This window comes from Hippocampus comes, unplaced genomic scaffold, assembly GCF_001891065.2.
Source record: "Hippocampus comes isolate QL1 unplaced genomic scaffold, H_comes_QL1_v1.1 scaffold122, whole genome shotgun sequence".
Taxonomy (NCBI): domain Eukaryota; kingdom Metazoa; phylum Chordata; class Actinopteri; order Syngnathiformes; family Syngnathidae; genus Hippocampus; species Hippocampus comes.
The window spans coordinates 966,601-978,304 of NW_017842059.1; the positions used below are offsets into that span (position 1 = coordinate 966,601).

General features: G+C 43.5%; 1 protein-coding gene across 1 annotated transcript in view; it reads right to left on the reverse strand.

The window, feature by feature from the left end:
- Positions 1 to 11,663, reverse strand: part of tgfb1a (transforming growth factor, beta 1a) — a 19,769-nt gene extending 8,106 nt beyond the window's left edge. Inside the window, exons 1-2 of the mRNA XM_019861312.1 lie at positions 10,348 to 11,663; positions 785 to 1,069 (exon numbers count right to left, since the gene is read on the reverse strand). Of these exons, the coding sequence (XP_019716871.1) occupies positions 785 to 1,069; positions 10,348 to 10,678 (616 nt within the window). The 5' untranslated portion in view covers positions 10,679 to 11,663. The remainder of the gene's footprint in view (positions 1 to 784; positions 1,070 to 10,347) is intronic.
- Positions 11,664 to 11,704: the final 41 nt, after the last annotated feature.

Here is an 11,704-nt window from a genome sequence, read left to right on the forward strand (position 1 = left end):
AAGATGGGCAGCGAGGAGGCTTGCCGAATGTTCAGTCGGAGGTCATTCCAGAGAGAGGGACCAGCAACAGAAAAGGCTCGATCCCCTCTGAGCCTCCGTTTAGTTCTTGGTACTTCTAATAATGTGTGGTCCGCAGACCTGAGGCGCCGGGCAGGTGTGTAGGGGCGGATGAGCTCAGAGAGGTAAGGTGGCGCGAGGTCATTTAGAGATTTGAAAACAAAAAAGAGGATCTTGAAAATAACTCTAAAATGTATGGGGAGCCAGTGAGGGGATGCCAGAGTAGGCGTTCTGTGCTCCCTCTTACGAGTACCAGTCAAGAGGCGAGCAGCGGCATTCTGGACCAGCTGGAGGCGATTAATGGAGGACTGGCTGACTCCAAAGTAAAGGGCATTGCAGTAATCGAGCCGGGATGTGACAAAGGCATGAATTATTGTCTCAAAGTGTATACTAATATAATGTATTCTCACTGATCATAAAATGCCAAAAAATGCAGCCACCCTTGAAAGCTTTGACAACAACAAAATCTGCATTTCAATCGTTAGGCCTCCCTATGAGTATGGGAGAGTCCAGGCTCTCACAGCAGCGTTCTCTGTTAGTGTTTTTGCCGTGGACAAAACACACACCACATTTTATACATGTGCGCCATGCACATGTATAAAATGCTGATTTTCACCTGTAAACTGGAAAGACTTCAAGTCACGTGTTTCAAATCTAAGTGAAGTTGAGTGTGAATACCAAGTTGAAGTTTTGGCTTTGATCCGATGGTGTGATGTCTCAGACTCACCTTTGCCTTGGAGCCAGTCCTGTAAGGTCTCCGTTACATCAAACGAGAGCCACTTGTTATTCCACTGGTTGGTGATGAAGCGGGACGCCAGGTATCGGGCTGTCGGGCCCGTGCCGCGGTAGAGCTCGACGCGCTCCTCGGTGGGTATGGTGGGCTGCTTGATGAGTATCCGCAACTCGGCGGAGGTCAACAGCCGATAGTCACCCACGTTGCCCCGAATCTCTGAGATGTCGAAGGATAACGAGACGCTTTTGGAGTTCTTGGTGGTCTCAGAGTAGTTTTTCTCTGCGGGATTGAAATGAAAGCGTGAGTTTGGGGACAATTTTGCTTTTCCACACTGCGTAGATGTGACAAGTAAAGAAACGTTTTAAACAAAATTCAGTTTGGACGCTCCCAAAAATCCCTGACAATACATTTGGATGTGGCAGATCAGACTGGCATCTTCCCCCATCATCGGACCCAACTCACCACCAGGTGGTAATCAGTTGACAGCTCCACCCGGGTGTCCAAAACATGCGGCTGCAAATCCGAAGATACAACTACAAAGTCAATCATCGAACTGTGGCCAAGGGTGTCCTGGTGCCAAGTCCACCTATAGACAGACACCCTTATGTTTGAACATGGTGTTGATTATGGACAATCTGTGACCAGCACAGAACTCCAAAAACAAAACACCACTTAAGTTCTGTTCAGCGGGGGGCCGTTCCTCCCAAACATGCACTTCCAGGTCTCACTGTCATTGCAAGAGAGGTGACATTCCATGTCCCTAGAAGAGCTAGCTTCTGTAGCTGAGGATCGGACCACCAATAGCACTAGTGTGCCGCGGCACAGGGTTTGAAAAACACTGGTCTAAAGGCCTCTAGCCATCTAATTTATGATGTTTGACATCATATTTTATGGCCTTCTTATATTTAATGATCCAAGATACGATATTTGCATCATTTTATTGTCATGTATGTATAACTATAATGTCTCATATTCACATCGTATTTAATGGTCTCCAGCATTCACATTTAACAGCAGTCACAATGGCTGATATCTCATTCATATCACATCACATATGTTTTTTTTTTGTTCTGGTAATTTTAGATTTAAGTATCACAGTTAGATCCATTAGTAGGTTTTGGCTAGGCACCCTACAGTTGAGATTCATGCGTTTACCTTATGAAATTCACTGACTGGTAACACTGGAGGGTTCAAATGTACGCATGACATAACATAACTGTTTTTCATCCTCAATGCCTTTCCCAGCTGCGCGCACACATTAGCAAAATTGAATAAGTGCACGCTTGCAGAGCGTGAGGGCAGCCAAATAGGAATCGATTCCACCTGCGTCAATGTTGAGCCGAAAGAAAGAGGGTTTTGTTTTCTTACCTCTTTTTTTTTTTTGCGGGGGGACGTCCCCCTCCCCACCTCCCTTCAGAGGCCGACATAATACAGAACCATATTATAAATCAAGGCAGTCCTAAGTCTGGCCCGTGGGTCCACTACATATTTTTTTCTCTTTAATTGGCCCACCACATATTCCATTAAAAACACTGCACTCATAAAAGTTATGTTATACCACACTTTTTATTTGAATTTGTAAATATGTTTCATTAGCCTAATAGCATAATTGCACTCTTTACTCTCACAGTAAAATTGCAGTGTTTTCTTCTTTCTGATTTTTCTTGATGTCCTTGTAGATTCTCAGTCGGTCACCAGTCAGGCCAAGATAATCGGCAAGGGTTAAAATGAGGCAATTTTTAAAAATGACTTGGCCAATTATGCTATCAATTTGAATGTTACAAGATATAGCAGTTTTTAAAAAATACAAATCAAGATGTAACAACAGTTAAATGCCACAAACTATTGTTTTTTTACATTTATTTTTAAAAAATAAAACAAATTTAATGAAAATTTGTAAAATTGTAAATTAATTTCAATGTTATAAGACAGCCTGTGTTTTACTGCTTTTCATTTGTCATCATAATGAATTGTTTTTTTGCCTGTCTCTGAAACACAAGGTCAAGTGGCACCACCCCCCTCCCCCTTTTACCCATTTTTCTGCATCATGTCTTCAGTGAAAAAAGTTTGGACACCCCCGTCATAAATCTAAACGTTTGAAAGGATGAAACTGAGCAGAAATGGGTGACGGTGAGCTGGAAATGCACAGCATGGTTGAAAAGGAAGAAGAATGTATGTGGGATTAGTAGTAACGGTGGGGGGGGGGGGCAAAGGTGGTTGGGAGAGGAGTTTGCAATGGAATGTTTATCGATGTTGCTTGGTCTTGGCCCACACCCAAAATCCTCTATTTTGCTTGGGAATGCCAAAGCTATGATTCTCTTCTCTCCTCATTTCCCACATTCTTTCCAGGCTTGGATCCCGGCTGTACCAGGATTGCAGGTCCACTTCTTGTATAACACTTTTACGAGAATTTGCATTGATATGAACAAGCGAGTCAAAAAAAAAAAAGCCCAAAAGAAGCTGTTACGACTGAGGGGAAACCAGATGACACTTTGTCGGGTGCCGCCCATGCCAGAGGAGCGCTACTAAAGTGCAAAAGCGGGCTGTAATTGAGTGAAGTGAGATAAATGTGCCTAGGGTTAGAGAAGTGAAGTGAAACGGGAAGTGAGATCACTTCCGCTCTGTGCATATTGGCGTCAGTGCCAATCCTCACTTCTACTTTTTAATCAACAATCCAGGCCTTTGCTTGAACTTCTCCACTGAACACAACTATGTATTCCTTTTGCCTCCATGCTCACGCGCATGTGGTACTCAAGTCACGTGACTTGGCTCGAGTTAGACTAAAGTCGACTGTTTTACGACTTGGAAAGTGCTTGTCTGAAGCTTATAACTATGACATTTAACTTCATCTGTCACTATAACATTGGCAAAGACAGGTAGGCTACACTTCAGCTAACCAGTCAAACTAGCTAGCTGGTCAAACATTGGTTAGCTTCATCTCAGTTATGTGTTTAATTGAGACGGGAATTAAGCAAGAGGCAATATGAAGACTGGTTCAGGACCATGAAAACACTATTTCCAGAACGTGTTCGTACAGGTAACTAATGAATGTACGGATAGGCCCACTGAATGCAAAGTGGGTAATGTGTGAATGTATGTTGTAACTGAGCAAGATTTTATGACTGGATTTATGAGTTACTTCACCTAAGTAATGGCTAGACTTGAGTGGGAAGTTTTTGTTCATTTAACATTTCTGAGGTGTGAATAGTGTTTAGATGTTGTTGTTGTGTTACGATCAGTGAAAAAAAACATTTCATTATCACTCCGGTATACACAGAACAAAAATACACAAGAAACACAAAACTTTATAAGTGTATTTCTCTCAAAAATTGTGTACAAATCTGTCTAAATCTGTGGTCATCAGCACTTCTGTTTTGCCATTTAACAATATGCTGATAAGACAGCATGATTATTGCACAGGTGTGCCTTGTACCCTGTCAATTATTTTTATTTATTTATTTTTTATGTTTGTCCACATAGAGCAGGCGTTTTATGAAAGTGGGTCCCAGAGCTAAACAAACAACAAAAAAAAATTGAAAACGTCCTGGCATTGCCGTGTGTACAACCCATACGCATCTTTCCTGAGACGATGACGCGGTAGTTCCATTTCTTGTGTGATCATGTACTAACACCGCCAACAACAATGCTGGATCGCCATGTCTGATTTTCTTAACCTGAGTGGTGATCTGAGCTTTTGTTCTGAAGCAAAGTTCGACCTCGTCGTTCGGCGACACACATTTTTATATCGTATGGGCTTCTTATGCCGTGTTTGTTAGTGACTTCCCGTGGCTGCTTTGCAGAGCCACTTCAGGCCTTGCATATATACAGCATTGCAGCATTTTTAAAACCATTCTGTGTTTACGGGAAACGTGAAAATTGAATAGGTGGTGTCTGTTCCTGTGTAGACATGGCCTTAGGGTGCCGACAATAAAAGTCCTCCCTGCAATATGAAATGCAAAACATTTTCGCATTGAGTTGATTGTGTTGTGTTGATTGTGGCCTGTGGGAAGTTGGCCCAACCCTCTTCAATGGCTGTGCGAAGTTACTTGATGTCAGCAGAATTTAGAACTCGCTGTCCGATATGCCATTTTATTACTTGCACATATGTGACTTACTCCCCAAAACAAAAACTGACAAACACATGCACACACATGCACACAGGTGCTTGGGTGTGGGATGTTTTGAGCACTGATCTGCAGGTAAGCCGGGGACAGCTGTTGTGACAGGCAGGGAGGCTTCTCTGTAATTACCAGTGGGAGGAAATAGATTCCAGGAGGCAGCTCCACCCTCTCATGCACCCCCACCCCATTCCCTCAAACTCCCTGACATCACGCATTCTACACAGCAACATGGTGTAGTTGAAACAAAAACCATTGAGATGTGAAGGTTCAAAGAGGCTTATTACGTGCATCAAGGAGGTCCTGTTTTGAAAAAGGTGATCCTTGAAATGTTGACCTTGTTGACATTTTCTTTGTGTTCACGCCCACAACGGCGCAAACCAACCTTTTTTGAATGTGTCAGTCTAACCTGCCAATGTGCGGATTTACGCAGGCCCGTGAGCCAGACTTGCACAAGTAACAAAAATAGAGCATATCTTGTAGATGCGGAGTTTCAAATGAAAACTGGCAAGATTTGTCAAGTCATGTACATAGTTCATGTCAAAGGCCTTGTGCACACATCAAGATGGTCGAGCTGCTTTTGTCCCTATTTCGCACCTTACTGACCAAATACACATTATCTTATCTTAATTCATTAGCCCTGGTACACACATGGATGTTTCAAATCTTAAACGATTGTTTATCTGTTATAGACTGCACACTTGAAGATGAAAAAAAAATCAGGCATTTACTAGTTTTGATTGTATTGTGTGTGTTGTGTTCCAAAATATCGATTCAGAACACGGCACACATTAAGATTTTGTTCCATCATCGATCTAGAATCTAGTCCCCCGCCGTGATCACAGGTGATCTAATAAAAATGAAGAAACCGAAACATAGTAACAAATAGGAAACATTAGGCACATCATGAAAGAGGACACACAAGAGGTGGTAACGATAGAACTCTTGGGAAAATTTTTTTTTTTAGGAAAAAAATAAATCTCCACACTCCATCACCACAAGCTAGAGGTGAGTTCTCAAATTAAACTCATGTCTGGTGATATTATCATTTGTGTGTCAGGTAGGACATGTTTGTTTTTATTTATGCCTGCTTTCTTGTTCCCCAGCCAGGTTGCTTCTTGAGTGGCTACATTCATTTACACGTCACAATTCTTGGTGTCATGACTTGGGAGTCGTCGGCTTTCCTCACACACGAAGATTTTTGGTTGTAAATGTTGAACACATTGAAGACTGTCGGCACCGACACAGTTCGGATTCTTTATAGGGACAAATTCACTCTTAACACACCTCAGACCACAGGATTATCATGTAAGACAATCTTAGAAATAGAAGATAGACTGGTGGATGTCGTCATTGGTCAGGAAGGTGCTAGATTGTGACAATAATAGCGCAATTATCTTTATATGTGCACCAGTCTTGGAATTCCATTCGATCATGCGAGATTTCTCTCTTGGAGGCCTCGTTTTTAGACCAATGATGGAACAGAATCTTTATTTGCGGTGTGTGTTCATCGAATCGGAGCGCACCACACACAGTACAATCAAACCTGCTAAAGTGTCTGATTTTTGTATCTTCATGTGCATGGCCTGTAACAGATAACAGTTAAAATATCTCTTCAGATTTAAAGAATCCCCGCATGTGTACCAGGCCCAAGTCAAGCGGAGTCTCATGAATACAAAGTCAAAGTCAAGTCGAGTGTTTTATAAGTTTTAGCCAGGCAAGTCCTAAATCCCCAAATTGCAGACTTAAATCCGACTGAACTTGTGTCCCCCACCTCTGCCAAAACACAAGATTAAAACCATTACATCCTGAAATTCGCACCCCTGAAGAATAGTGTGTGTGGAAAGTGTTAGTCATGCATTTAAAACACACACACACACACACACACACACACACACACACACACACACACACACACACACACACACACACACACACACAAACCAAATTGAAAAACAAGAGAGTTAATGAAAAGAACAGAGAGAGGTTAGCTGGTGTCCCACGCCCTCTGCCTCCTCTTGTGTTTTTCTTACAATTGCAAAATATTCCTTCACGCGTACATTCATGCGGCTGGCCGGGGCCCAGCACGAGCCAGCGAGCATGAAGAGGGTTTGTTTTAAAAGGAAGCCATGCCGAGGCCTGGACTGTTCTCTGGCATTCCACAGAGGTAGGAAACATGCGCTCCCCACGGGCACCGGACCTGAGTCACCCTGGAGATCTCTGCGGCCATCAGCCGGCCTTCCTTCCTGCCGAGCTGGCCGTCACGCTCCCCAACATGCAAGCATGCTGATAGCCTGCTCAGGAAGCCTGGCGAGGGGGAATAACCCAGGGGTTGAGGGCCAAACTGTGTGCATGACTTGGGTGGAGGCTGCAGTGGTGAAAAGTAACCAAGGGCGACTATTTTGTTACTGGGCCTAAGTTGATTGGTGTTTTTTTTTTCCAGGTACACATACTTTACTTGAATGATTTGTGATGACTTTTTACACCTTACTTTGTCAAAATAGGCCGGTTTCTTTCCTCGACCTTTGCAGATTATAACAGGATGCAAATAGAGGGAAGTGAAGTCTACCGCGGTTGAGCTCTTGATGTGTGGTGCTTCATCGCTTTTGTGTGCACCTCAGAGTTGCTGAATGTAATTTTTTGCGGGGCAAGGGTCTACTTTAGTCGGTTTCAGCCACGTTGCTCGGTGGGCGGTTGTCCTGAACAACTCGAAATTGGGCCAGTTAACCACTCAAGTTTGTAAATAGTGGAGGCGGGGCAACTCAAGCCGGACGCCAGCGTGCATCTCAGGCTCTCTATTTTAGCCCTACCCAAAATAGTCAAACTGAAATGGTGATTTAACACTGTTATCTCGACATGTAGTTTTTGCACGTTTTGAGCAGTAATGCTCAATTGCCTCCAATGTATTTCAAAATAAATCTCTAAATTTACTTTACAAGGTCTAAGTAAATTTCAGTCTATCCTCTTACTTTTACATGAATCAGTACACGTAATGTTAACCGTCCTATTGTTTTTGTTTTTTTTTTTTTTTTTATACACCAATATCTGTACTCCTACTTGAGGACAGAATGCGAGTCCTTTTGTCACCTCTGAAGTGGGGTTACATGGAAAGTGCCCATAAAAAGCCGCAATGGAGAACAAGTGACAGGATATGCAAGGGAGAACCTGACGCTCGAGTTACAGGAAACCCCCAATCCCTCAGGAGAAAATGAAAGAGGGAATGAAGCCCGGTGAAAGAGTGCACGTCATGTCTTCATTTCCCAGTCGGCTCTTTTCCATCCGAGCCCTAGCGAAAAAAAAAAAATCATTTTTAAAAGCTCCTTTGTTCTCCTTCTGGATGGAGCCTTTCTTTTGAAGTGGTGGAGAAGGGAGGCGAACGTGGATGCGCAATGACGCATACAAACAAATGAAGATGTGTTTATGGTCAAAGATTGCAAGGCCAGATGCTTGGTGGTGCTAACGTGTAGAGCGTGTGATCTGGGAAGCCATCATGTTGCCTGGAGATGTTGGGTGGAGATCAGAAGATCATTTATGGGCCAAATTACGTTTGAATCGCAGCCATCGAACATGAGGTGGTGCGTTGAAATGTGAATATTCAACCAGATGCTCAATGATGACATGCGGCTGGCATGCTCTTACATTTTTTGTGGACTTTTGAACATCGATAAGACACACATAGTTGTTACCTTGCCAAGGCATGACAGAGGACTGAATTTTAAAAAATATATATTTATGGAAATGACATGAAACAAAAAAACAAAACTTTGATCAGGATCTTGTCGACTCATTCAGATTTTTTTTTTGTTTTTTGCGCAATATAACGCCATGGAATTCAGCAGCAATTCAGTTGTTTGACATTTGGCAATTACTTGACAATGCTCATTACCGCAACCTACATGACTGGCTGGCCAGTCTATTTTTGACCAAATCACCAAATTCTAAAAATGTTATTAATGTTTTTCTTAGTTGGTAAGATCAGGCAAAAACTACACAGACATACACACAATTTTGGAGGAACTGAATGCTTTCCAAGAAGGAAATATCGTAATTTAATTGCAATGTATATCCAGATAAAAATGAAGGTCGAGGAATCCATTGATTCCGTTGCAATCCGCTCGCATTGGGCACATGCGGTGCAATGATCCACCAGAAGCAGCACTTTGAGCTTGTTAAAGAAAAATTTGCTGCATGCGTCGATTCCCTTCATCATGCTCATTACCACCACCTAGAGGAGTGGAGTGGAACAATCTAGCACATCATGATTTTTCAGTTTTCAATCTCTGGCCTTGGCAGAGGTCTGTGGCATTAAAATTGTTCAATTATGACCCACAGATCCAGCAGATGGAGCTATGGTTAAAAAAAAAAAAAAAGCTTGCTGTGTGTGGCATTACATTAGTGATGTACAGGACTGCAGTAGAACGATAACATTCGTCATGTCATAATACTATTCTTTTGTTTCAAACAGTCACCTGGACATCTTTAGGATTACTTGGACCTTAGTGGAGGTCTCTACTCTATGGACATATGGAAAAAAGTATGACCACAGTGATGTAGACACCATTTAAATTACTCAGCCATGTTCATACATACCCGCAGCACAAGAAGTACCTGTTGAGCAGTTTTAGTGCTTTTTCAGCAACAAGAGACTGACTGACTTGTAAATTGGAATGTGTTTGAAAGTAAAGCTTATATTTCGCTGAAGTGGGAAGTCTCATTTGTGCAAGTCATAAGTAGGTCACAAGTTACTGTGGAAAATATAAAGCAATCAAGTCCCCGCAGAATTTGTAGTCGATTCAAATCACAACTTGGATTGAGCATAAGTCACACAATTTTTCTGTCACTTGGAACGTAGTAGCCGTACTTGAAATAGTTAGTGGGACTAAAACATTCGCAAACATATGGTTTTTAAATGGTCCCAAACCAGTCTTTGTATTGTCTATGACTTCGTTGCCTTGTCAATTAAACGTAAAACCGATAGGAAGCTGAGTTATTTTTCACCTCCTGTCAGTTGGCTGAACTGTGACGTTAACTGGACACTATTCTATTTTTCATGATTTCATCAAAAATCTCAAATCCTAAGGTGATCATTGGCAGAGGTCCCTCCATACTTGCTTCAATAAGTGGCCTTTGAACCCCACATACTGGCGGGTTGCCACACTCGCACACGATATCCAAAATTAACTTTTTTTTGTCAAAGCAAAACAAATGAGAATGCTACGTTTGAGACGTAAATCGTCAACTTGTCAAAGTCACTTAGCTTGAGTGAATTTGTATCTCATGAATACCAAGTCATGTCGAGTCATTCATAAACTTTAGCCAAGCAAGTGCCTAGTCTCAAAACCAGTGTGGGACTCGAGTCCTCCCTCCCCTGTGATATTTGGAATGGTTATCAGTATGTCAGGCAACTTTGATAAAGGCAATAAACCAGGTCGTACTCACTGGTCATGTTAAACTTGTGCAGCACCTTGGCGAAGTACTCCTCCTCCGCTTGCTCGGTGGAGATTTGCGTTTGGACCTGGGCCTGCTGCTCCCTTAGCATCTCCTTGGTGCTGTTGTAGAGCGACATCAGCGTAGAGGGGATGTCCTCCTTGTCTCCCGCCTGGTCCTCCTCGGGCTCTTTGGGCAGACGCAGTTTGCTGAGGATCTGACTCCTGATGGCTTCGATGCGCTTCTTCTTCACCATTTCCAAATCTAGGGTCTTGCACGTGGACATGCTGCTCACTCGGGCCACCATGTATACGGCCACAGCGATCAGGAGGGCCAGCTTCATGGCGCACCGCTGGAGATGTGCCTCGGCTGAGTCCTGCCTCCGCGCTTCTCTCCTGGCAGGCCTGGAGAGCTTGGATGAAGTGAATCACAGGCGGAAAGGTGCGACTGACGCAAGGTGTTTACCCTCGGGGTGAACAATTAAAGCAGTGTGGAGAGTCTCGCAGGTTCAGGACTGTGAATAGCTCCAAACATTTGGGTCTTCTGAAGGGCGGGCTACTGGAAGCCCCTGACTCAGCAAGGCAGGTAACACAATGACGTGTGAGCTGTCAAAAGGCTTGCACTCACACGTAAGCAGACTCCAATATTTTAATAACCTCCACACTCTCTATTCAGACCTTCTCCTCGCAGACGACCGCCCGCCCCGTCCATGTGTCGGTTCAGCGTTGTTCGGCTCCCCAAGCAGTTTCTCTTCACATGTTTTTTTTAAACACTCAGCCAAGTAAAAACACCACTTCCTCTGCTCCTTAACGCATCTTAACAAACCACCCGGGAGTATTCACCACACGGTGAGGTCCAACAAGACTGAACTAGGGAGCCCAGAAATGGGCAATCGGATGAGCTTTTTCAGAATAGTGAATTATTTGTTTTAGAAGTCACTCACAAGCTGGCGTAGAGGCCATTATAAAAATGATTTTCTCCCTTTTTTGAGCAACAACGGCATGTGACTTGCTGCAGCTTCACGTACATCCTCCGTCGCAATGGCTAAAAATGCTCTTTCCCGAACTTTGACACACCTTCTCCTCCAGACTCAGCAGCACCACTGGGGGACAGGGGGGCATCCGTGCGTGTCCTCCGTCTATCCATGCGTTTGGTTTCCACCTCAGTTTTGTTGCATCTCCGCCTCCCTGTGACACAGCTCCCGATACACGCCTATTTTTTTTGGAGCGGGAGGGGAAACTACTTTCTGCCTCTGCTTGTCACAGCTTGCTGGTGACAAAGTAATTTGTGGGATCTTGTGAGCTCAGCTAACATTTCACCCCACCCTGCGCCTCCTCTCACTCTCGAGCCTTTTCTGGTTCCTCGTCTA